This window comes from Clytia hemisphaerica, unplaced genomic scaffold, assembly GCF_902728285.1.
Source record: "Clytia hemisphaerica strain Z4C2 unplaced genomic scaffold, Clytia hemisphaerica genome assembly, whole genome shotgun sequence".
In the NCBI taxonomy this organism is placed as follows: Eukaryota; Metazoa; Cnidaria; class Hydrozoa; order Leptothecata; family Clytiidae; genus Clytia; species Clytia hemisphaerica.
The window spans coordinates 545,717-573,558 of NW_027104101.1; the positions used below are offsets into that span (position 1 = coordinate 545,717).

At 35.8% G+C, this 27,842-nt stretch overlaps 1 protein-coding gene across 2 annotated transcripts; it reads left to right on the forward strand.

Moving 5' to 3' along the window:
* Window positions 1-27,815, forward strand: LOC136813014 (protein FAM227B-like). Of its 2 annotated transcripts, XM_067069521.1 has the most exons (16): window positions 1-257; window positions 1,181-1,333; window positions 3,203-3,246; window positions 3,863-3,901; window positions 4,780-4,884; window positions 5,783-5,845; window positions 6,556-6,597; window positions 7,599-7,700; window positions 8,192-8,318; window positions 9,250-9,351; window positions 15,026-15,156; window positions 16,530-16,693; window positions 18,239-18,319; window positions 18,515-18,589; window positions 18,958-19,027; window positions 27,508-27,815. In XM_067069521.1, the coding sequence occupies exons 1-16, from the start codon at window positions 71-73 to the stop codon at window positions 27,580-27,582; spliced, it is 1,560 nt and encodes a 519-aa protein (XP_066925622.1). In that variant the 5' UTR covers window positions 1-70; the 3' UTR covers window positions 27,583-27,815. The 2 variants fall into 2 exon arrangements, with proteins under 2 accessions (XP_066925622.1, XP_066925623.1); XM_067069522.1 differs by lacking the exon at window positions 7,599-7,700 and having other exon boundaries at window positions 11-257.
* Window positions 27,816-27,842: the final 27 nt, after the last annotated feature.

Genomic DNA, 27,842 nt, shown 5'->3' on the forward strand with positions numbered 1-27,842 from the left:
TTTTAGTATAGTGAAAAAATATTTAAAAAATTACTGTATTTGAACCACATTTTAACCAGAGCTGTTAGTCATGGAAGAAATGGAAACAAAGAAGCATCCACCAACTACATTCAATGAATGGTTTGAGTTGAATAATTTTGAAGAATGGCCTCACCACGTGGAAGAAGAAGATGACGAAACAGAACTTCACCAAACACCTGCTTATCTTGGTATGTCAACTATGGAAGAGATTGTACAACAAATAAAGACAAGAGCTCGTATCTTTTTCAAACGTGACTTGTGTGTGCATTGGTTATCTTTAGAATAGGCTTTCCAGAAAAGAAAAAAATGTGCCTCCTATGTCAAGGAGGTCTTTTTTGGGAAAAGTGACTCCCCTGAATTTTTCAGAACCCCCTTGGCCTTGGATTTTTTTTCCTTTTTTGGACCACCCTAGATTTTAAACCTCGTCTTACTGGATTACTTACTCTGGATTTTCAACCTCATTTTTAAACCACCACATTTTACTGACCACCCTGGATTATAACACTCGAGAAAACAGACCCCTGACTTTTTATTCTCTAAACCACCCCTGGACGTCACACTTCCTCAACATAAGTAAGAGATTACAGACTATTCTGGAATAGCCCAATGCATGACCAAAAGGGAGCCCTTTTATTTTAGCAGTCTGTGGTAGAGTTATTTTGTCTTTTTAGCATGCGAACTGCTTCAAATAAAGCTACCTTACTTTATCCACCTCAAGGCAATGGTAACTTTAGTTCTAAAAATTTGCGTATATACCAGTGAAACGGATCTCTTAAACCGAAAAATTGCCAGTTGGTGTTCGGGTAAAAACAGACAAGGATACTTGCTTTGTGTACTTTTAATCTGTTGATGACTGTATGAATAACGAGTTTAGACTGTAAGAACCATTTTCCTCCTAAAAATATTGGAGTTTTTTTTATTTTGGTGCTGTCTGTCCAGGTCCGTCATATTACTAAAATAAAAACACGTTTTTGAAATTTATTTCTAGGTAAGTGTGACCATTTAAGTTTGTTGTTATAATTGCTGTATAGAACGAAAGTTTAAATTCAAAGCCTCTTGTTTTTTTTTTGCCACCAGTATTTTAAGAGCTAGAAACGATGTTAGGGCTGATGTGCAATGGACATTTCTACAAATTCCTTGACTTAATTTTTGCTTGCAGCCTTTCAGATTAATATTTTAGACGAGTTACTGGAACAAACTTGCCAGGTTGAAGAAAAGATTTTAGAGTTTTCTTCACTCTTTTTTAATGAGAAGTTAATACCAAGGAAACAGAGGAATGGTATATCTCAACTTGAAGTCGCCAAGTACAAAGGTATGTTTTATGATTGTAATGCAAGACGACTTGAAGTCGAAAATTTCGCCTAAAGTTTAAACTGCATGGGAAAAAACAAGAAGTAGAGATGAAAGCTAATCTGAAGTCTACTTTACATACATCGAGCTTTGATGAAACAATTTTACATACAACGAGGCTCAAAATCGCTAAAAAGATAAGATCAATTTACGAACAATGGTTGTTTTTAATTCTTAAGAACTAATAACTAATAACTGAAGGGCATCTCACCATCTATAAAGAGTTATTAATTTGATTCTTATAGAAAAAAAAAACTTATCAGGGAAAACTTCGTCCGAGAAAAGTGACGAAAATTTGGCCAATTGACGAATAATTTTCCCCGAAAGTTTTCCCCATCCTTAAATATGTTCATTTAGCCTCGTCTAAATGCAGTCCGAAATTTTGCGGATAATTTCACAGCGAAACCTGATTACTAGGTAAGAACTAATTACGAAGGGTATATCCGTCTTCGAGAGTTATTGATTGATCTTAAAGTTATGCCTTATAAGAAAAATAAATATCTCATATGCCTGCCATCTATTGTTACTTTGTAAGAACTAATTACCGAAGGTATATCACCGTCTATCAAGAGTTATTGATTTGATTCTTAAAAGTATATGCTTATAAGAAAAAAATATGCTCATTTTGTGCGCCATCCCTTGTTTACTTTGTAAGAACTAATTACCGAAGGGTATATCACCGTCTATCAAGAGTTATTGATTTGATTCTTATAAAGTATATGCTTATAAGAAAAATAAATATGCTCATATTGCCTGCCATCTCTTGTTTACTTCGTAAGAACTAATTACCGAAGGGTATATCACCTTTTATCAAGAGTTATTGATTTGATTCTTATAAAATATATGCTTATAAGAAAAATAAATATGCTCATCTTGTGCGCCATCCCTTGTTTACTTTGTAAGAACTAATTACCGAAGGGTATATATCACCGTTTATCAAGAGTTGTTGATTTGATTCTTATAAAGTATATGCTTATAAGAAAAATAAATATAATCATATTGTGCCCCATCCCTTATTTACTTTGTAAGAACTAATTACCGAAAGGTATATCACAGTCTATCAAGAGTTATTGATTTGATTCTTATAAAGTGTATGCTTATAAGAAAAATAAATATGCCCATATTGTGCGCCATCCCTTGTTTACTTTGTAAAAACTAATTACCCAAGGGTATATCACCGTTTATCAAGAGTTATTGATTTGATTCTTATAAAGTATATGCTTATAAGAAAAAAAAATCCAAACTGTGAATCTAAAGACACTAAGATATATGACGTAATCCAAAGAAAACCCGCGAAAATCGTCCGTGGTTATACGAGCGTGTAATTTGTAAATTAAATTTAGTGAGTTTGTCCACTATATCGAGTACTTTCGTTTTCTAATTTTTTTATTACACCGCCGCCGCGAAAGGCTATCGTAATACTTTCGCTAGGCGAAATTAATAAAGGTATTTTGTATGATTCTAAAAGCTGTTCTTTTCACTCAAACAGTCTCTTTATGTTTTCAAGAAAATTGATTTGCAGTCAATTTGAAATATTTTTTGTCAATAATTTGTATTTGACAGTCAATAAAACTTAGTGACACGAAAAACATTGCATATCAGTGCATATGGGCCTGATAAATGTTCTTGACCTAAGTGATGTTTTAGAGTGGAGTTGCCTTTTTAGCCGCCAGTACCCGACAATACGACGATATGTTCGATTGTACGCTGATGTACGTGTATGTATGATGTATGTGCGCCAACATGCCAACAAAGAGCTTCATTCGTCACCAACCCCTTATTATTTAATCCACAATTATTGTTATCATTTTGAAATTAATTTCTTTTGCAGGATCAATTTTGATTGAACAAGATAACGAGGATAGAAAGAACAGGGTGAGAAATCTATTTTTCAACCTCAATACTTTCAAACTCTTCTACGCTGACTGAACACATGACAAGTTTTTTCATAAATAAAAAAACACCTATGGGCGGGGTGATACAGGCTAAATATGACGGCGATGCTAAGTTTTTTGTGCAATCCGTCATTTATCGCTCTGATTCTAAGGCTAATGATGACTTCATGTACAAATTACAGACCCTCATAACTTTTGATAGTAAAATACATTGAAGTCATTTTTTATTTATACATCAAAAATAGTCGGAATTACCTTTTTTCACGGATGTGAACCACTTTTGACGCTTCCCCAAAATGAGTTTTGTTGCTATGGCAACCAATGACGTCATTTTGGCCTGACTTATCTATATTTTAAAATCAAACCAAAACACTGAAATTCTCGTAAAAAGTTACTCTCAAAAGATTTTTTGGTCCAGGATCCAGGAAGCATGATAGACCTGGTTCATTTTGTACTTAGCATCAACTGCTAGTGAAGCACTCGTTTTAGGTCTAGAGAAAGAAAAGGTCGAAAGATGTTTTAGGGAGTTATTGTCTCTATCTACCTCGAGGGACTATTTTTCAATTTTTTACAACATAATATTTTCCTTTTTTTAGATGAAAGAGCTGTTTATTGATAAAGTCCGGAATATTGAGGTAACTAAAGTTAAGTTATTCTATTAATTTCATAGTGGGCACCCTCCTCTGGATTCTGAGGGGGGGGGTCAGGTTGAGGCTCGAAGATTTTACTAATTTGTTTAGGGATTGTTGAAAAGGTAGGGATTGGGAAGATATTTCAGGTGGGGGGTAACTCTATGTAGGGTGGGGTGACCTTTTTCAGGTGGGGGTTGGAGGGGTGTTGCCCACTATGAATTTCTTAAGCAAAAAAAACTGACTCTGACTCTCTTTTGCTATACTGTTGGTGAGAGAGTCAAACAACACCTACACACACCTTCTCCATAACGTTGTAAAATGACAATAATTATGAATGAACTTTTGAATTTTTGAATTTTTTGTTGAAAATAATGTTTATCTTTTCATCTCTAAAACATTCTTTGTTTTTTGACATGATATAGAGAAATCCCAAAATTCATTACGTGTAAAATAAATTGCTACCATGGCGGCTTAGGAAATATAGCGTTTTCGGCGCTTTAAAAGTTTTTTATATTTACGGATTTTAAGTTTGCCTTGCTTGGAATACTGTCATTCAGTCACAACTTACCATCAGATTTATCCTAGTGATTGGGTCAAGCTAGCTTAGTTTTCCAGTTGCTTCATGCAAAAGAACATTTCACTGTCGCAAAGCGTAATGGGTAATCAGGAACACTGCGCGCTAATGACGAGTTACTATTGGTCTAAAGTTTTGAAACATTTTGAAGATTATTGCGTCTAGCCAACAGAAAGCCGTTATGGAAGTGTCCTGATTACCCAAGATCCATTTCGACTGTGAAATGGCCTATTTCAAAGAAATTCTGAAAGATTGGTTAACAATATTGACAAAAGTTTTATCATAACAGTTTTATTGACTTTTTCAGACTGTGGCATATCCTGGCTTTTATTACCATGAAAACACACCACTTCCCGGCGCGCTTGAAGCACCTCATCTAATGAACCATGTCACCTCATTGCAAGAATTTAGTGTAAGTAAGTGGTGGACTGGCTTTGGTATCAGTACATACACAATATATTGTCAGGCAATAAATTGACGATATATTGATCAGGGCCGGCAATTTATTGAAAAGGTGTCCGCAATATATTGCCAGCTCGATTTGCAATATTTCAACATTATAGGAGGATTTTTTACAGAAAGAAAATTCATTTTTATAATAGAGTACGTCTGTTGTTTACTTCGTACATTACGGTCCGCAAACCATATTGTTAAATATTGTACGTCAATATATTGTGTAGTCTAAGTAGCCCTTTTACCAAGCCATTTTTTTGGTATTTTGGTGCCAAATTATTACTGTACATAGACGTGTCTTGTTTTTGTAAAATCTGTTTTGCATAAGTTATTACTTAAAATTGACAATAAATCGTGTTATTTATTTGAACAGTAGAGTCTCCATAACTCGAATCTCTACTGCTCGAACGTCTCCTTAATTCGAACGAATTCGCAGACACCGTGAGAACTTCTGATAAGCTGTTATAAAATAACCTCTACTAAAAAGTTCTCGAATATTCCACATTTCGTACTGTCAAGAAAGATTTCCATTGTTTTAGACTATAATTAATTCTCGGTTTTACTCGGTTTTACTGTATTAAGGCCGTTCTCCACTTACACACTCTGCGATCTCACTTTTTCGAGCAAAGCTTCCACGCTATTTGTCAAAAGAAAAATGAAGCAATTCCATTGGCGCGATCTGACGTAACGGTTGAAAGAAGTTGAAATGCATTGAACTTTTCTTTCCAATGCGTGCGCTACATTTTTATGACGTAATTTTTTTTCCCAAGCAAAAAGGATTGAAGCCAGACGGTGCGATCGCAGCGCGCGCAGATGGAGACCGGCCTTTCTTCATGATCATTTTCATCTCTGTTTAGAATGGTTTTCGTAAGATGTGGAGGAAGTATTTCTTATCAGAATCATCTGTGGCAATCATGCAGGTTGGATGTTCATTCAATCCGGACCCCATTCGGAACCCCCTTCTTTGGGATTTTATATCAAAATTAAGACTTAAACTGCTTATATCTTCAATTCCGATTAAACTGGTCATTTCTTCGGTAGTAAACATCCCCCTTCTCACAGACCCACTGAGAACCCTTCCCTAAGGAAAAATTAGCCTTAATATCGTTCCAGTGGAAAACTACTATACCATATAGTTTTTGTCTAACTACAAAATATTGTGCTATTTTTTCAATCTCCACTGAACTTTCTAGCTAGAAAACAATGGGATTCAAATCCCCAGCCATAAAAAACATGGGAATATCAATCCCGTCGAGTTTTGGTCCGTTATTTTTACCCCCACTGCACTGGCTGATAAAATCCCACCGGGTCTGTGAGAAGGGGATGTTAGTAAATAGTCATTATAACTTTGATTAGCATATAACTTTTAAGAAAATAGATAGGGATTGATAAACTACTTGCAAAAAATGTTTCTCGTAAAGCATGCTCTAAACATAACAATACTCCATTTTCTTCCTCCGAAACGTTCCGAAATCAATATGAATATTTTCGATCCGTAACGGAAATCATACCGGAGCGTATGAAACCGTAGCGTCTGAACATGGTCACAATTTCGTGATTTGTTAATCACCTAAAATTTTTGGCTAAAGCTGTATTTAAATACATAATGATTTTCTCTTTTAATGTAAAGGATGCATTTTGGTGGATATTCTTGCAGTTTAAGGGCGAAGAGGTAATTATCATTTTTATCATCTTTAATCCCTGGCTAGGTCTTACCAGCTAAAGATATAAGTTGAGCTTGAGTATGGTTTCTCCCTGCTTTTGAAGTTATAAGGTAGGTGGAGCAATCAAGGCAGAGAAGGAGCGCCCTTCACTACGTTCAGGTAGATAGCTTTTGCAAAAGGAAGCCTGGTTGGTTATCGACTGTACTTGAAAGACAAAAAAGGCATCCGCTGGTACTTCTTATTTTGCTTAGAGTATACTTGCTTTTAAGTGGGCACTCTATTTTTCGTTGCCTCACGGGAACTGCTCAAAGGAATTAGTCTTATTACACTGACGGTTTCCACATGGTAGCTGGTAGTTCATCAAACTTACAAACTTTATTTCCAGATGGTGTTTTCTACAGTACTTTCTTTTCCATGGGGCAAATTTTTTCGCTGCTATTTTTCACATCTTTGCCCCAAGTGCTACCAGGTTCCAAATTGTTTCTACAAAATGTGTCTAAAAGTGGCAAAAGTGCTTACATTTTTTGCCACCTAATTCCAAATGATCGTTTGTGTCCTTTGTGTTAAAAGTGGTAAATTCTCAATCTCCACCAAGCAAAAAACAAATTTGTTTTGTTTCGTGCAGTTTGTGTGAAAAGTGGTAAACAAAATGGCAGATTCCGAATGCTTAAATTTGATTTTTATTTTGCATTAATTTTCCGTCGCTATGTAACTAGAGAATAAATTTATTCAAAGATGGCAGAAGGCATAATTTATGTTGTACCGATTGAAAATATAATATAAAGACCTAGAATAAGGCTCTGTTGCCGTCGGAATTTTACCTAGAAGGACCACTGTTTCGGGCCCGTATTTGAAGGAACGTGGTCACGTTTTTACACATTGCCTGACACAAGTTAGCTGAAGGAGCCACTTTTCACACTTTTTAAAAATGTTTCAACATGATGGTGGCAGAAGTGGGAACAAGGGCAAAAGTGTAAGCGAAACAATTTGCCTCCATTTTAATCGATAGGGTCACGAGGAAATACAAAGTCAGATCTTCCATCGACTCTCCAACAATTTTGTCTCTCTTTTTCTGGATGTTGCCATGAACGATAAAGACCATTTCTTCAAGGTATATTCTGTCTTTGTTAATCAACTTTTCGAGGTGATCAGATACAGGTCTGGCGCACGTCTCTTATGTTGCTTTTTTTCGACCGTCTGTTTGTCTGCCTGCTATGAGAAGATTAGTCGGGCAAAAATTTTCATCGGATAATATTTTTTTTATTTTTCGTCAAAATACTTTTCCCTACCAGTTTTTTCGACATGTGAGTGACATGCCAATATGACGGAGTCCAATTTTTTATTATAATCTTTTTGCTATTTTTCTCAATCTTGCTGTCCAAATACATTCAAAATGGTGGTGCCCAAAATTTAGTCTCTTCGGAACAGCCGATTGTCGAGGGGAAACGGTTATTCTTGATATACGGTATTAATAGTATTGATGAACAGGACTAATGCCGATATTTCTTTTTCTACATAATAATAAATACATCACATGAAACATTGGCTGTGCTTTGATCAAACATTCTGGGGATTAATCTTAGTGTTTGTCTCTTTTTGTAGTACTTCGCAGACTGTTTGAGTCAAGCGTTGTACGCAGCATTTAGTAAAGCGTTCCCTGCATCCATAAACAAATTCAATCATCAGTTCCGAAGAAGAATTGTTTCACTTGTTTACGAATGGGTCACAGGTAAATATTTCCACTGGTATAACGTGTTGACTCTAACTCACGCTCGTTTAGTTTTCTGGTTCGTAAAATACCGAGTGTCCCAGAAAAAAATCCCCTTGTTTGAAGTGAATTTTCTCGTGTTCTATAAACTGTTAAAGAATAACCTATTTGCATTGAAAAGAGGAAGATAAACTTAAATTTTGAGGGGTCATTTGTTAAATTTGATCTACTCGATAAAAAGCTATGGCCTAAATGCTAAAAACGTTACTTTTCAAAAAAGTTTAAAAAAGGTGAAAAACGAGGGTATTAAATCTTATCAATTCATCATAAAGAAATTCTTCTTTTATCAATATATTAACGATCAATATCTCTTCGTCCTCTTTCTGGCCAGTTTCTAAGAAAGGTGGTCAACAACAACAACAATCGAGGAGATATTGAGTGACCTCTAAGTTCGCCTGATCTCACAGTGTGTTGTTTCTTTCTGTGGGGTTATACGAAACAAGAAATCTGGGAGCAACTCAATAGTGTCTTGTCATACAATGAATTAAATGCCCTCATTTTTCGCCTTTTTTTCGACTTTTTTGAAAAGTAATGCTGTAGCATTTAGACTATAACTTTTGATCTAGGTGACCAAATTTGACAAACGACCCCTCAGAATTTAAGTTTATCCTTCCTCTTTCAAATGCAAAATGATTGATTCTTTAACAGTTTGTAGAACTCGAGAAAATTCGCTTCAAAGAGAGGGACTTTTTTCTTGTTTTTTTTGTCCGTAAAATACACACCCTAACTAACCCTAACTTTCTTTTGTAATCGGCAAAAGAAGACATTCAAATTGATTTCGATCCGGAGAAAGCACGAAACATTTTTTTATCCTTTCTAAAAAATTTTCCCAGTCTTTAAGATTTGAAATAAATACCCAGGTGATATCCTAAACTTTTTTTTGTTTCTCCAGGAACACAACCTCACGTGGACGAAATATTACAACAGTGGGATTTAGAAAGTCTTGACAATAGAAGTCAAAACAAAGAAGTCTTAGACGATCATGCATTGAAGAGTAAGTTTGTATGATTTTACTCGTTTTTTTGTAAGAATACACTTTATAAGAATGTCCATGATGAAAATAACCAAAAAAAATAGAATATGGTAAGAATATCACCATTCTGAAATTTAGCAACTGAACCTAAGAATGCCATTTTATAAGTATTTTCACCTGTCAATTGCCAATAATACCCCAGTAACGCTCAATACTCTCCAGGCGTGTATTACATGTTAAATCTAGGTTTTGATCTTAACCTAAGAATACCGTAAAAATATTTTAGGATGATTTTCGCCAAAAAGATAAGAATATCCATGATGAAATTAAAAAACACCATTCTTATAAAAAAAGCATGTATTACTCTTAGCCTGGAGATCAATGCTATGGTTTTTTTATATACTGGCGGAGAAATATATTGGATAATGAAAAAGATCTGAGGCAGTCTATGTATATGGTGTTATTTTTGTATATTTCCTAAAAATCTAGTTGCTTGTATAAGTTGTTGTTTGTCGATGTTGTTTGTCAATGTTGTTAGTTGATGTTGTGTTGCTTCCAAGGATAAACCAATAGGCGCAGTAAGCGTTTTTACGGCAGGGAACTGCCACTGTCAACCTCGTGTGTTGTCTTTCTCATGGTGTTTTTGCAACTGGTGTTCTTTCTTTGAAAAGTCGATTTGGCGGAGAAATAAATAGCATGGTTTGGGCTGTATTTTGAATTTCCAAGCTCCAACAAACGAAAGCTGAAAACACAGCCAATCAAATGTTGTTATTATTTCACTGGTCATACTTTCTTAGAAAAAACTCTAGTCCACAAACTTTTCTTGAATACTGTGGCCAAATACTTAAACGAACTGTATTGGGAAAACAATCAAAATACAAATTCAAATAAATTAAAATCAATTGCTATGACCGATGACTAACGTGCTTAAGATCTTACTTAAGCAACGAGAAAAGCACACCAAGCTCTAAAAAACAGAATAAAATCCTTAAGGCTTAAGGACACGAGAAGTTTTTTCACGTTGGTGCAATGCAATATGCTCCACCCCACCAACCTGAAACGGTTTCTCGTGTCTCCACCCATAAAAGTGAAATCGACAACACTTTTAACAACATTTGTGTGTCTCTCACTTTTGTCCCTGGGACAAAATCAGCGTGTATTTTGGGTATTTTCCTCACTTTTTGTCTCATGATACACTTTATATTAGGTGAGGCATGGAAAGTCGGTCAGCTCTCGATTAGAGGAACCTTAAACCGAATCGTTCCTCATGACATTTCTGTCATAACCAAAAATAGCATCAAATTTTAACAAAAAGGTTACATGTGTTTTTAGTTTTATGTGGTGAACTTTTTGTTAGATACAACGGATAACGGATAAGAACTACACGCTTTTTTTGTAAGAATGGTGTAAATCCATTTCATCGTGGATATTCTTACAGTATTTTGGGAAAATCAGCCTAAAATGTTCTTACAACATTCTTAAGTTAGAATCCTAATTCAGACTAGATTTAACATTTAGTACATACCTCTCAAGCATAAAATGGCATTTTTGTGAAAGGAGTGAGCCTTACTTGGGGGTAGTTGGCGACTAATATTAGAAAATGTTCTAAAAATGGCATTTTCAGCTTGAGTAGCAAAATTCCATGATGGTGATATTCTTAGTATTATTTTTAACTTTTTGGCCATTTTCATCACGGACATTCTTATAAAGTGTATTCTTATAAAAAAGTGCATGCTACAGACTTTCGAGGCGAGAGCGAATTTTCTAAATAGGAGATGATCAATTTTCTTCCTGAATGGATTACAGAGAGTTGTAGAGTTTACAAGATCTTAAATTTTAGGCATCTATACTGTGCTGTATTCATGATATGCACCATTGCAATGCTTTTTTTGCTACTAAAGCTACACTTTGATGTACTGTTAAAACTCTAAACTTGTCTTGGGAATTTTTCTGATTATGTGATTATGAGTTTCTTTGGTCAAGCTGTTGAAGGTCGCTAATGACATTAAAATGTTGAAAGGTTTCTTATAAAAGATATCATCCTTATCATTTTAAAGAAATCTAATTGCTTTCTCTGATGTATTATAAAACCAATAGCATCTATGGCAATCGATTCTTTATACAGTTTGTCATTTTATCGTTCGCCATAATAAGCTATGATTTAGATTTTTTCCATCTCGTGTCAATCCAAGTCTACCATGTTGACATGTGGTAAAAATAGATAGATGTGTTAAAAAACTTTATACGTATACAGTGGAACCTCTAATTAGCGGACACCATCGGGGAAAGGGGTTAGTGTCCGCTTATTAGAAGTGTCCGCCTTTTAGAAACTTTTGATCTCGGAGCTCAAATTTGGAAATTAGGCCATCCCAGGGTGTTGAAAATAAAAAATTGGGGTCTCAAGTACTTATCTGCAGACACTAGGCCATAGAAGAGCTCGAGTGACTGGCAAGAGGTTAAATCGAGGTGGTGGGTACGGACTTGAAGTACCAGTGATTTATGATTTCTTTGGCCCACCTAAATTCGTTGAATGGGTCAAGGGAAAACTTGACATTTGTAGAAATAGTTTGAATAATAAGACTAATAAGTGCTTGAAATAAAAATATCTAAATTTTTTTTTCAATTTTGGACGTCTGTGACCCGTTTGATATTCAACGTCCGCTAATTGGAGAGCTATAATAGAGGTTTTTGGCCATTTCGTGCGAAAAAATTTGTCCGCTAATCAGAGGGTCCGCTAATTGAATGTCCGCCTTTTAGAAACTTTTTTATGAGGATTTGACTAGGAAACGGCCGGGGAAAATGAAATTGTCCGCTAATCAGAGGTGTCCGCCTTTTAGAGTGTCCGTTAATTAGAGGTTTTACTGTATGTCGTTTTGTTGGCGATCACACTGGCAAAGAATTCAAGAAAATGCGTTTGATGATATGCAATACGTTCTCTAGATTGAAAAATCCAATACCAATTTACACATTATTTAGGTAGATTATAGCTTTGAAACGTTGCTTATTATTTGGATAAAGTTTATTATTACTTGAACTAATTAATACGAAAGGTTCCAGTTGCTGAAAAAGAATGATCGGAATCAGATATTTGGTACAGACCATTGTATTGTTTGTAACATGCTTTTGTTTAGAATCAACAAACCATCATTCCATTTTCTTTAATCTATCATGCACTGAATCCAAATCTATAATCATATTCCCAGATATCAATAGACGTGAATCAAAAAAATTCTATCCTAAACTCTTCAGATTTCTTGTCAGAGAACTTTTACCAATGAACCCATCGCTATCTGAAGGTTGCATCAAACTTTTGATGTATTCACCACTTAAAAGACATTGCTGCATATGAATCAATCTTATATTAATCAATACATAAATGCGGATTTTGATTCTGGAACTAATTTGTATGGCAATCGCATGTGGCGAAGTGAAGTTCTTCATATACTATACGGTTTACCAGTACCTTCAAGATCGACACTGCTTTACATTGATGACCGAAGTGATTTGACTTATCATCCAACGCTGATGGATCAACTTCTTGCGTTCGAACGTTCTAAAAAACTAGACTTGGTGTTTCTATGTCGTGGCCGTACATACATGTGTGCAAGGCATAGAAATCGTTTACCAAGACATAGATTTATTTACAGTGGTTACAACCCAGTAGATAGATCATTAGACTATAACATCAATAAAGAGATCCTTGATGTCATAAAGAACCCTGATTATGATCGATATGCAATTTACGAAGACTATAAGAACTGCTCTAAACCTATGGACCTTTATTTCTGGATCGGTGATAATTATGGTGAATGGCAAGAGGGTTTATACAGATATCGTGACTTACTTTTCAGATTAATCGACTTCACTCAGAATGTGTTCTCCAAACAGGGCCGGCGAATCGGTTTGAAAAGTGAGGGGGCTAAATGATTATAGTGACTAAGGAGGCCCCACCATGGTTGGGGCCGACGGGCTGGAAAATTTTCTAAATTATGGTACTCTGCATTGGCTTAGAAGTGATCTAAATTTAATTTTTATGAAGTTATTGGAATGAAAAAATCAAAGAAATTAAAAAAGTAACTAAAACGACGCTCTCGAGTCGACACAAACTCTCTACCAAATTCATCTAAATAAAGTTTATTCGTTAGATTTTTATGGATATGGAGCAAAGAAAGATTGTTAAACCGTTTTGGCTTCATTGTTGAACGTAGCCAAGTCTTTTTTCTCTCACCCTCTCTTTCTCTATCTCACTCTTTTTTTTTTGCAAAAAAGTGGGGGGGGGCTATAGCCCCCCTAGCCCCCCCGGTTTCGCCGGCCCTGCCAAAGCAAATGTGTCCATGATTTCCAATGACTATTATAATCGTGAAAACTAGTCCCTTCTATCAGGGCCATTGTTGTCTATAAAGAAAAAGATTACTTTTGACCAACTTTTGACTTCCATGAACGATTCAGCTAGATGTGTCGTACGAATTGATGTAGAAAGTCCGATTAAGTTAATCTTCATTGATAAATATAATCCCATCAAAACGGGAAACCCATTGAAAGTGATGGTCGTGAACTTGGATACGGTTTTGATCAGCTCTGGATATCCTGACATTGTACGCGATTCTCCAGTGCTTAAGAGAGATGGTGTGGTATGGATTTCAGAGGACGATTTGGATAGTCCAGTTTTTCTGGATTTGTTTGTTCAAAAAATATATCAGATTGTAGGTTAATGGTGATTAGACTGTTATAATTTTATGTATATGCTAAAAATTAGGTAAAAGAAAGTGTTGAATGAAAAATAAATTTGAAAATGAAACATAAAGTGAACTAATACTTTAAAAATTAGGCGCAGTAGTGAAGTAGTATCAGTCTTGGCTGCCGTCCAGGTGGTCAGGGTTCGATTCGCACCCAGTGCTGTGATTCCCTTGGCAAGTGAATGTACTTTCGCCCGGGCAAACCCATACCATGTGAGGGGAATTGGGTATACAGAAACTCAAGATAAGCCTGTCGGTGGCTGTGTTAGGTATCGATTCCGCAATACATCGTGGATGAGGTGAAAGTGCGCTGGCCTTGTTCCTAGTGGTTCACGCCGTATTAAAGCACTTGATCCAAAAACAGGGTGTCAGTGGCTCACAAGCTGGCAGGCTGTATAATCTACAGCGACGGTTCTAACAAGACGACTCCTAGACCGCTCAATACAGAACTGGCCATCCTCTGTAAGGAGAAGCCAGTCATCATCATGGTAAAAATGTCTTAAATAGTAAACAATTTTACATGTGAAACCTGGTCATTTGAAATTTTCTTTATATGTGAGAGCATATGTTATTAAGAGCAATGAGCTCTAACTAAACTACGCACAACCATTGTGATTTTGTTGCCCTTTGCAAGTAGGCTGCGCGCATTGCCAGAATTAATTTTGATATAGAGGATGCGTATGCTGTAGGAAATTCTCGTCCGAGAGTTACCCCAATGAATTTACATAATTTCGTCACATCCAATCAAAGAAAGAAAAAAATAAAGTGTTTTCATAACTATAAATTTTCATTCATTGAACACATTGAACAAAGAAAAAAATATGTCGTTGTATTGCTAGGGGGGGGGAGTCGGGACAGAAATATTGCAGACGGTGATACGCAGCCCTTCTCTATATTAAAACATATCGGAGGGATGTGTGCAGTTTGTTTGCAAGTGGAATTTCTTCTAACTTTTTCAGCTTCCTTCTCATTTGATGAAAATTCACTGATCTTGCCTAACGAGTCTTCGCCACCTTCAACCAATAAGAATCATCATGCAGAAGATGATGTCATGTTTGGAACCAAGAAACCCAACAAGAAAATTAAAGAGGTATGGTTAAGGATGCAGTTTATTTCTCATACACGTTTTTTTTTATTAGAACCTGGTTTATAAGAACATATAGGCTGAAATTCGTCGAAAAATTAAGAACATCTTAAGAACATGCCCAGCCTCAGTTTGGAAAAAAATGACAAGAAACTACATTTTTTCCTCTTTTTAAGCAGTTTTAACCGAATTTAGGGGTGGATCTTCAAAAGTCGAGAGTCAAATATTGTCCAAATTTTGCCAAATTTAAGTGCTCTTTATTTTGTATCATATTGTCGATTTAGAGTAGTCTGAAAAATTAAGAACGCATTTAAGAACATTTTAGGCTGAAAATTGGTAAAAAAAATAAGCATATCCAGGCCCCGGGGGGGGGGGGGTACTTAGGCAAAATGGGTGCCGGGTATCTGCGAGCCATAAGGGTACCTTTTCTCATTCCTCAAAAGTCTCTCAAAGGGCTATAAATTCAAAAGTTAGTCTCTGAAAGGGTCCCAAAATCACAAAAATCAAAAATTTCTCTCTCAAAGGGTCACGATTTCCAAGAATTTTGACCAAAATTTGGTGAAAATCAAACCAAAATTTGGAAAAAATAGACCAAAATTTAGGAAAAAGTCTCTCAAAGGGTCCCAAAATCACCAAAATTTTGTCTCTCAAAGGGTCAATTTTCGATTTTTGGCTCGGACATACCCGTCACCTCGCAAACCTGGTACCCCCCCCCCGGATCCAGGCTCAGCCAAATTTTAGGTGTTCTAATAAAAAAAAACGTGTAGTGCTTCCTCTGTAAAGTAGTTTTACCTAAGGAGTGGAATTAGGGTAAATGAAACTTCTTTCACGAACTAACCGTAATTTTTTGAACAGTTCATAGCGAAAACCGTTTGAATCTTCTTACCGCGGGATTACCCAACAGTGAATATTTTTCATTTATTCTTCTGTTTTTTTTCTGGATATTTGTATTACACAGAATCAAGTGAATGTACCGACGCCCGGGTTAACATATGCCATGTTAGGGTATTAGGTATCATCACTAAGGTTAAAGCATATTGAAAGATATAATTGGCTTTACGATGTGTCGGCCCATACTCTCATGAGGCTCGGTCTCGCATGGGCTCCGCTGTGCCACTGTCGTTTAAGTGTCCACCACCTTCGAAATTATTTAAATTCAGGAAAATCTTAACCCTATATGAGGCAGCAATTTACATCTCGTACATAGAAAAATATTTAAAGATCACTATTGACAGATTGCTTAGTGAAATTTGAAGCAAATTTGATAATAGGGGGTGGGGGGGGGTTAAAGGTTTTGTTTTTGAATGAGTTGATATCGTTTGCTTACTCATCAGTTCTAATTTACAAACTCATTTTTGGTGTTTTTTCTTTCGCTTTAGTCACATCCATCAGGTGAAGGGCCGCAGTTCGAGAAGATTGCGTTCGATATTCATGGTCGCTCACCTTTCATTATGCATTACCTCGCCTCTAAGGAACTACAAGCTGAAGAAGAATCTTTAAGGAAAATTGTGACACGAACGCAGATGGTACCTAAAGAAGATCTGTATCCTTTTCAGAACGCGATATGCCAAACTTAGGCTACGTTCGAAACCTAAGCCAATCAGCTGTGTTTTAAACATTCTTTTATTTTAAATCTCTATTGATAAAAATCTTTTGTGAAAGTTGTCTATTATGTTTAAACCTATTAATAAGCAATTCCCGGTGGGGGTTACTGGTGGCCGCCTATAGCAGTGGCTATAGACCAAGAATAAGACCTAAAAGCCTGGAGCTGTCTATCGTGCAGACTATACCAAACTTTACTTTCCATCATAGCAAAAACAATGGAAACCCGCGCAACGACCCCGTTGTTGTTCCTTTTGTTAAGCTTTTTTTGAAAATACTATCTTTCCGGTAGAAATTTATGGAGTTAAAAATTTTCTTCAGCAAGAGATTTTCTCGTCATAATAAGTTATCTGCATATCCATTTCCAAATACCAAACTGGAAGTTTTTAACTCAAAGTTATTTCAAGTTTTATCAATATTCCGGTATAGATATTTCTAATTCTTTCAGTTGAAACAAGGCAAGTGGATTTTATGGAACAATTTTTTAATGGAAATCAGACAGGACATACAGTTTTAGTGTATTTTTTCATAGGATTAATTTCAATTCGATTGTCAATTAACTGGGGAGATAGCGAGTATAGCAGGGTCTCTGCGGTCTGCAACACTGGGTGTTATCTATCGTACATTTGCTAATCCGAGATCAGATTGTGAATTTTTTCTGCCCACCACGCTAAGGCTCCAAAGGGTTGGGTAAAAACATAACAATCTGACGAAAATGCTATCTCGAATTCGTAAGGACCGCGCTCTTCTAAAAGGACTGTGAATGACAACAAAGTTGCGTGATTGTGTTTATGAATAAGGTGCCGTATCAGGAAAATTTAGTTTACGACTTTCCAGCACACAATTCTTGTTGTAAAATTTTCCGCGGGAGGACTATTTTCCTCAGATTGTTAATTTTCAAGCGCCTTCAGAGGTTTACCGTGCGCGTAACAAAATTATGACCAGCTGTTATCAGGTTAACATTAATCTACTTTGGACCATCAAAGTATAAGCACGTTTTCTATCCTATTTCATACGATGACGCCAAAGAGAAGGAACTTTTTCGATGCGTATTCCATTGCCTATTTAGCACTTTCCAGATCTAATGAATGATCACAATGTTAAGAACAAATCAAAGTGGATGCGAGTTAAAACTGTAAAGATCCATCCGATTTCTACTGTCAGACTTGAAATTCAGCAGTCCCAAAACACACCCTTACAGTGCATCCAGCTAAAAGAAGACCCTTGTAGGGCACTTCATCAAAAGTACACCCTTACAGTGCATTTCGAGGGTCTCGAAAAACCTAACCTTAAGCGCGGCGGGTCGGACCATATGAGTGCCCCCCCCCCGGCATGAATATCGTAGTTTGGGGGTAAATTTGTGCTTTTTTATAAAATTTGTCTTTTTTTTGTCTGTTTAAGTAAATGCAGGAATCGTTACGTTGAAGCCCTCTAACGGTTATCTGTGTGATCCTTAACTTTTTATATCTTTGTATTAAACCACCAGTTCTCGACAGAATGAGACATATCGATCGATTATTGATAAGCAGAAGAAAGCATCTAACGTCAGGTCAACTAGCTATCAACTGTAAGTTTCTTTTTCTCTATATGTAATTTCATTCATGAGTATAGGGAGAGAAATACAGACTTAAATACTAGCTAGGATTGTGATAATATATACAGGGTGTCAAGTAAAAATTTCCTGTGTCAGAACATAACTACTAGCAAGTAGAAAAACTTCTTGTGTGTGTTAGTATTTGGCTGTTTCATCTTCTTTATATAGAGAGAAGATGTCAATCAACAAAGAATGTCAAACGCTTGCCAAACAACGAAAGAAAGATTTGAGGAGATTGAAAAGGTCTGTTTTTCTATGTATTATCGTATAAAGCCTAACTTTGAATACCAAATATTTAGGCACACTAAGTTCTGAGGATCGAAATAAAGAGACACCTTCAAACCAAAGCTTTCGAATACTCAAGTTTTATCGATTCATAGTTAAAGTGAGGCAATTTTCTGTGGGAGTTTGCTAATTACCAGGGGGGGCAATTTTCGGGATATTACGCACGGAGAACACAAATTTGTTCGAGTTAAGGCAATTCCGAGTTATAGAGTAGGGTTTATAAGCTATTGTTAATTGAAGGGACCATAAAACTTGTTCGGTTTAAGGAACATTCGAGTTATAGAGGTTCGAGACTCCACTGTATTTCATTTTTGGTGGTACTGTAGGTTGCAAGATGAACTGATGACGAAACACATGGACATTAAAATCCTCAGTGAGAAAATCATGGATATGATGGTAAGTACAGTGTGGATTTTACTTTTACTATATAAAGATTTTTCCGCTTTTTTCGGAACACGCTGTATTTTCAACAACAAAATTATCGTCACTTTTTTATTGAAAAATTTCAGTTTTTCAACCGTGAGTTTAGTCAAAAAGTCACGGTTAACTTTTTGTTTTTTTTCCTATTGGACATCAAACCAAGGCAGTAGCGTATGTTGATGGCAGAAAAGCCATCTTTAATGAACTTTATAATTTAGTTTTAATTATGTTTAATTTGTAATCCCGGGTGTATATAAGTTCTTTTGTTTAGTGTCTTTTCCTTCCATTGCGTCTCACGAGGCTTCTTTGTTTTGCATTGCGTCACATTCCCTTGCGTCTAGATAATTGCCCCTCATGGGAAATTAGATTGGGTTTATATTTTGTAACTATTTTGTTTGTAAACTAGTTCGACACAGAGAGAGTAAGAGAGCGTTTTTGCGTGTTGTGCTAGTAGAAGCAAAATTATTTTTACTGTCGTTTTTACAAGAACTTGAGAACTTGACTTTACATTTTTCGTTGTCTATTTTCTGTTTGGATTTCTAGTTTTCTACTTAAGTTCTTAATATTTCGACCAGTCATTAATAAAACCTTTTCACAGCCACAAAGGTAAAAATAATTGCTGAATTTTTTAGAGACTTTTGTTCATTTTTGATTTTGATTTTTGATTTTTCTAATCTCTCTCGTGTGTGTGTCGAACTCCTCTTGCGAGTGCTTGAGTGAATAACGGTAGGGTTTAGAACCCTCGTTGGATTTTTTTTGCGCGCAACTTGTTCAAGTAACAAGAATTTTTTATCTTCAGAGAGCGAGATAATGCCCAGGAGTTGGGCCGTCCTGTTTTGAATTTTTGAACAGCGAGATTTTTGAACTTTTGAATTTTTGTTGAAAGTATTTTTTGTTTTACGTTTTGCTGCAAGCTTGAGGCGATTTTCAATTTTGCAAGTTTGATTTTGATTTTTTGATGATGCGCTAGTGCATAAGTGCGCGGTTTGGAAAAGTTTTTTAACTTTGGAATTTTATGAAAATTGTTTGAACCATCCTCACCCAGAGGAAATCTGATCTGTCAGTTCTTTTCGGAGTCGTTTGTTGCTTTGATTTGTGATTCATCTGTTGAAAATATTTTGTCATCTCTTAATATTATATTATAACATCTTACAATTACATATATAATAATAAAGAAAAATATTGGATGTTAATCACTTCAGTGCTGAAAATCCAATCTAGATTTTGACTAGCTGTTTGATAATAACGTGATTTGATAAAATATTGGATGTTAATCACTTCAGTGCTGAAAATCCAATCTAGATTTTGACTAGCTGCTTGATAATAACGTGATTTGATAAAATATTGGATGTTAATCACTTCAGTGCTGAAAATCCAATCTAGATTTTGACTAGCTGCTTGATAATATCGTAATTTGATAAAATTTCTTTGAAACTTGTTTTGGAGTTATGTCTGAACCATCGGAAAATGAAGCGGCTCGTCAGTCTGATTGGGATAGAAATGTGACTAAGCGGAAGACCAGAAGATCTGATAAAAATTATGATTTTGAGCTTTTTGAGAGACAGAGGTGTAGGCTTGATGCTGAAATGCTAAATTATGAAAAGATGTGATCATGTTAATGAAATGTTGTTGAAGTCTTTGCCATCTAGTTCTGTTAATGATGAAATCATGGGTCTAGATAAGGCTTTTGCCGAATTGCTCTTTGTATGTGAAAAGTTGAAACCACTGATTAATGAACCACGTGAACTAGATTCGTTTTTGGCCAGTGTAGATACCGACATTTTCTTGACTAAAAATTCTGCCATACGTTATGCTAAGGAATCTGAAGCTAAATCTATCACGAAATCAACAAGGTCGTCGGGGAAGAAATCTTCGTTAGGGGCAACTAGTTGTTCGTCAAAGAGGACTTCTCCAGAAGAAAAAATGCTCGAGAATGCTACTCAACTGGCTAGTCTAGAAGTTGAACTTGCCTTTGCTGAGAGGGAGGGTGTTAGTGAAAAAGATCGTTTGCTCCTTGAAAAAGAAGTTGCTAAGAAAAGGGCAATTTCTGATATTTTTGAAAATTGGACGTTGGGAAATTCCAACTTTGAGAAAAAGACTGAGTCTACAAGAAACAGTATTCCTATTTCTTCTAAGCAAATTTCTAGGCCAGAGTCTGTATCTAGCCATGGTAGTGTCAATTTTTTGCCAGCTCCACCTTCTAAACCTAGAACACGAAGTGTGAGAAGAGTTTCTAAGTTTCAAACGACCGTTGATACTGCTGATATTTCGAATGCTCTTTTTGATCTTGTTAAAATGCAAGGTGCTCCTGCGGTTAAACTTGAGGTTTTCAAGGGTGATCCATAGGAATATAGATCATTCATAACAAATTTTGAAGAACTAGTTGAAAAGAGGATCTCTGACAGTGAAGGACGTCTAGCTCGCTTAATGAATTTTACTGAGGGAGAGGCTAATGACTTAATCAAGTGTTGTTTGTACTTAAGTGACGGTTATAATCATGCTAAGTCTCTATTGAAGAAAAAATACGGTGATCCCCACAGAATTATGACTTTTTTCAAAAAGGAACTAGATCGTTGGGAAGCTATTAAACCAGGAGACTCTTCTGCCTTTGGTAAATTTTATTCATTTCTACTTAAATGTGGTTCTGTCATTGAGAATAAACTTTGGAATAGTTTTGATACGGCTGATAATCTTTGCATAATAACCAGTAAACTTCCACTGCATTGTCGTGATAAATGGAATAGAAAGGTGATAAACATTCGAACTGAGTCTGATCGTGAGCCCTGTTTTAAGGATGTGCTTTTGTTCGTGGAAAATGAAATGATAGTTGCAAGTGATCCACTTTTCTCAAGGGAAGCTTTTAAAGATCGGTTTTATGATGATTCTAGAGTTGGTCGTAGTAGTGATTTCAAACCAAAAAGATTACACGATAGAAAGGATGGTACAAAGGGTTATAAGACGTTTCTTTGTTCGGCTTGTGACGTAGACCATGATATTGAAGTTTGTCCAATCTTTAAAGGGAAAACAATGGAGGAAAAGTTTCGATTTATATTGAAGGAAAAGCTTTGTTTCGGATGTCTTGAAAAAGGTCATCTTGCTTCAAGTTGTAAACATCGAAGAACTTGTCTGGTTTGTAATAAAAAGCATCCGACTATTACTCATGGAATGAGATTTCGTCATCCTCCACGTCTACCTCCTAAAGACTCGAAGAAAGACAGCTCTGAATCTAAAGAACCTGATGTCAGACCTTGTCCTAAAAAGCCTGAAGTTTCAAATCCACCTGTTAGTTGTATTTTGAATAATGATTCTGAAAGAAACATTAGTATGTGTGTTGTTCCAGTTATATTACGTCATGAATTGTCTAAATCTGACATTGTTACATTTGCTGTGCTTGATAATTGTTCACAAGCTTCTTTCATTTCTGAAGATATTTTATCAATGTTGTCGATACCAACTGAACGTACTGATTTGACTGTTGACACAATCACTTCCTGTAAGACTGAAGCTTGTCATGTTGTATCTGGACTGAAAGTGAAAGGATTGCATGCTGGTGATGGAAGTTGGACATCTCTACCAAAACTTTTTAGTAAATCTTACATTCCAGTTGATCAAAGTGAGATTCCTACATCAAAGTCTATTCAAGCTTGGCCCTATTTGAAATCTATAGAGTCTGAACTTCCAAACACTGCTTCTTTGAAAATAGGAATTTTGGTTGGAGGAAATTGTCCTAAAGCTATTGAGCCTGTGAAAACAATTGCTAGCCAAGATGATGGTCCCTTTGCTTACAAGACAAAGTTAGGCTGGTGTGTGTCGTAGGACCAATTTGTTCTCCTAGATCTAAGTCTGTAGCATGTTGTAGAATTTCGGTGAATTCTAATGGTAGATCCAATCATCTGTTGGTTGAAGAGCCAAGAGTTAAGGATTCTGGAATTGAGACTATGCTTAAGAACCTATTTTCTATTGAAACTGTGCCTGAAACTCGCATGTCTGATTTTGAGGTATTTTCACAAGATGATCTGCATTTCCTTGAAATAGTTGAGTCTTCAGAGTTCATTGATGGTCATTATCATGTTCCACTACCATTTAGAAATAAGAATCAGTCCTTTCCTGACAATTTTCCACAAGCTTTGAAAAGAATGGATTCGTTGAAAAGAAAATTTCAATCTTCTGCTCAGTTTCACTCTGATTATGTTAGTTTCATGAAGAATATCATCGAGAAAGGTTATGCTCAAGAGGTTACGTCATCATATCCTGAGGGTCAGAATTGGTACATTCCACATCATGGTGTATACCACCCTACGAAGAATAAAATTAGAGTTGTTTTTGATTGTAGTTCGTCATACAAAGGTTTCTGTATGAACAAAGAGCTTATGCAAGGTCCTGATCTAGCTAACCACTTGATTGGAGTTTTGATGAGATTTCGCCAGGAACATGTTGCTTTCACAGCTGATATTGAATCTATGTTTTTCCAAATCAAAATTCCTGAAAGTCAACGTCGGTTTCATCAATTTTTGTGGTGGAGGGATGGTGACTATTCCAAGCCACCTGTCACTTATGAGATGAATGCTCATTTGCAAGGAAGTACTTCGTCACCAAGTTGTAGTAACTTTGCCTTGAAAAGAACAGCTTCTGCTGGTGAGATTGAATTTGGTTCTAAGGCTGCTGATACACTTAGAAAAAATTTCTATGTAGATGATTTACTCAAGTCTACTGATTCTGTTGAGTCTGCTAAGTCGCTTATATCTGACGTGTCAAGATTGTGTGATTCTGGAGGTTTCCATTTGACAAAGTTTTCATCAAATTGTCCAGAAGCATTGGAACCTGTTCCAGTGATTAAAAGAAAAGATGAGAAGTGTTCCTCAGTTCAACGTGTTTTAGGTGTTTTATGGTCTTTGAAAAATGACATCTTTCAGTTTGAAGCACCTGATAAAGTCTTTGCAAAAACACGTCGTGGTATGCTTTCTGCTTTGAATTCGTTTTATGACCCATTAGGTCTTATCTCTCCGTTTATCTTGAAAGGTAGATTGATATTTCAAAGTGTTTGTCAACTTCCAATCGGTTGGGATGACCCTGTACCGAAGGAATATTTTGTTCAATGGGAGAAATGGATTGAATCTTTATCTGATTTGAAATCTTTGAAAATTGATCGTTGTTTCAAACCTAAAGAATTTCGCGAGGTTGTAGAAATTAGTCTCCATCATTTTTCAGACGCTTGTGATTATGGCTACGGTGGTTGCCATTATCTTAGATTTGTAAATTCTGATAATTCTGTTCATTGTTGTTTGATCATGGGTAAATCACGTGTTGTACCTGCAAAGAGTAATTATACTACTCCTCGTCTTGAATTAATTGCTGCTACTCTCTCGTCTCAGATTGCTAAATTCATTTCAAAAGAATTAGATTTCAAAATTGCTTACGAATTGTTTTGGTGTGATAATACTTGTACATTGGGTTACATTCGAAATTCTAGTAAAAGGTTTAAGAAGTTTGTATCGAATAGAGTGTCGCTTATCACTAAATCATCTGATTCGTCTCAGTGGAAATATGTTGATTCTGTTGATAATCCAGCAGATCATGCATCTAGAGGCTTGAAAGTTAAAGGAGATGATAAAAAGCTGTCTGAGTGGTTCAATGGTCCAAGTTTCTCATGGAAAAATCCTTTGAGAACTGAAGATTTTTCGTCTGATATTGTATCTGAAAATGATCCTGAATTAGTCAGTTCAAAAGCAACAAAGGTTTTGCTCGTAAAAAATGATTTTGTTGACATAATATGTTACTTTGAAAAACATTTTTCTTGTTTTTTGAGGATGAAAAAAGTTATGTCCTTTATTCTTCTGTTCATTGAAAAGTGTCGAAAAAAGAATCGTAAACCTTATAGAAAAACAAGATCTACACCTGAATTTAAGTTTGATAGTCTTCTGTCAGTTGACGTTTTATCCAGAGCAACAACATGGATTTTTAAACTTCTTCAAGAAAAATATTTTTCTTCTTTGTCTGATTCTAAACTTGTTTCGTTGAATGCCTTTTGTGATAAGGTTGGTTTATTTCGTGTAGGTGGTCGTTTGAGGAGGTCTGTACTACGTGATTCTATCAAGTATCCTGTAATCATCCCTCAAGATTCAGAAGTTGCAAAGTCAATCGTCAGATTCTATCATGAGAAAGTTTTCCATTCTGGAAGGAATGCAACAATGAACGAGATAAGGGACAATGGTATATGGATTAGTAGTCTGTGCTCTCTTGTCAAGTCTGTTATCTGGAAATGTTTTCTATGTCGTAAGCTAAGAGGTAAATTTGGTACTCAGATTATGGCAGATCTACCTATTGAACGAACTCTTGAAGCACCTCCATTCAGTTTTTGTGGTGTTGATTTGTTTGGTCCCTTCCTTGTAAAGGAACGTCGAGCGATGGTTAAGCGTTGGGGTGTGATGTATACGTGTTTGTCGAGTCGAAGTGTTCATCTTGAGTCTGTCTTTTCTATGGATACTGATTCATTTATTCTGTGTTTGAGACGTTTTATTTGTAGAAGAGGTTCTATCAGGATGATAAGAAGTGATAATGGTACGAATTTTGTTGGTTGTCAAAGTGAGTTGAAAGAATTGTTTCGGAGTCTTGATCATAGTAAAATCAAATCGTTTTTGAGAGATGAGTTCAATGCTGATTACATCGTTTGGGAAAGGAATCCCCCATATTCGAGCCATTTTGGTGGTGTTTGGGAGCGTCAAATTCGTAGTGCTCGTAATGTTTTGAATGGTATTCTGTTGACACATAGCCAATCGTACAATGATGAGTCTTTCAGGACATTGCTGTGTGAGGTTGAATGTATTTTGAATTCTCGACCTTTGACTGTGGAGAATATCTCCGATCCTTTGAGTTTGAAGCCAATAACTCCAATGATGCTGCTGACTGGAAAGTCCAAGATTGTGTTACCACCACCTGGTGCCTTCAGTGATTCATCAGCTGGATATTCACGAAGACAATGGAAACGTGTTCAACATGCTGTCAACGAATTTTGGACTCGTTGGCAAAAGGAATTTTTAACAAAACTTCAAGAACGAACGAAATGGACGAGTAAGAGACGTAGTTTTCAAATTGGTGATATTGTGCTGCTTAAGACGGACGACAAGCGAAATCGATGGCCGCTCGGGCGCATAATTGTTGCCAATACGGACGAACACGGTGACTGTAGAAAGGTGACAGTTAAAACATTATACGGTGAATTCGAACGACCTATTTCGAATATTGTGCTGTTGGAAGAATGCGATTCCCCACCGAGGAGTTTTCAAGATTGAGAATCTTGAAGGGGAGCCAGATGTTGATGGCAGAAAAGCCATCTTTAATGAACTTTATAATTTAGTTTTAATTATGTTTAATTTGTAATCCCGGGTGTATATAAGTTCTTTTGTTTAGTGTCTTTTCCTTCCATTGCGTCTCATGAGGCTTCTTTGTTTTGCATTGCGTCACATTCCCTTGCGTCTAGATAATTGCCCCTCATGGGAAATTAGATTGGGTTTATATTTTGTAACTATTTTGTTTGTAAACTAGTTCGACACAGAGAGAGTAAGAGAGCGTTTTTGCGTGTTGTGCTAGTAGAAGCAAAATTATTTTTACTGTCGTTTTTACAAGAACTTGAGAACTTGACTTTACATTTTTCGTTGTCTATTTTCTGTTTGGATTTCTAGTTTTCTACTTAAGTTCTTAATATTTCGACCAGTCATTAATAAAACCTTTTCACAGCCACAGCGTATTTGCTTGGCTGAAATTGGCAATAACTGAAGAGACAATTTTTTCACAAATTTGGACTTTGACTTCCCCTTACTAAGGTTAATTGTTGTTTGAATTGTTGGTTGAAAAATTACGTGAGGAGCGATACCCTTTTTATTGATAAACCCTGAGTTAGTAATCAGAAGATCTTTTTGGTGGTCCTCGTCTTTCGGCTGCTGGAGGCTTCTACCACCATAACACTATACTAATAAAAGTTGTTAACAAACTGTCTTAGCTTTACAAGGTTTTTTTGATATTCCGGATGAAATTTTTGAAGTGATCGAAATCTTTCGACTATTAGTTGTGGGAGTAATGTATGAAACTATTTGATGAATTTCTGAAAGAGAACGAAATATCGTAAAAAACAGTTGATTTTACTTTTTGTTCGTTAACTCTTCTCGAGATGCATAAATTTATTGTTGTCCTCGTTTTCAAACAGATTTCATTGCTATAAAATTACATATTCACAATAATAATTGTGTTGTTTACACCACATGAGACATTTTGAATTTCAAGTACTTTTGTTTTATAGTTAATGTTTGCCTTTTGGGAATTTAAATTGGTTTAAATGTATAATTTCATAGCAATGAAATCTGTTTGAAGACGAGGACAACAATAAATTTATGTATCTCGAGAAGAGTGTATTAGTCTTTTTTGTTTTATCCAGTACTGATACTATAAAACGTCTATTTTAGGACAAAGCTAATTTCAAAGTTGAGAAACTAAAGTCTTCTAAAGAAAATGAGGAGAGCGTGAAAGATCAAGAATAAATGAGTGAACGAATCAATGCCGGTATGGTGTATAATATTTTGCATGTTACCTTCAAACCTTATATTCGTGTAAAATGATTTACTTTAGAAATTAATTTCTATTGGGATAGTTACAAGCTATCTTAAATAATCAATTTATTTTTAAAGTTTTGATAATAATTGTACATATAATTTGCTTTACTTACGTTGTAAATTGATTAATTATGTTGTAAATAATTATAATCAAACTGAAATTATAGAAAATGAATTACTTTTCCACC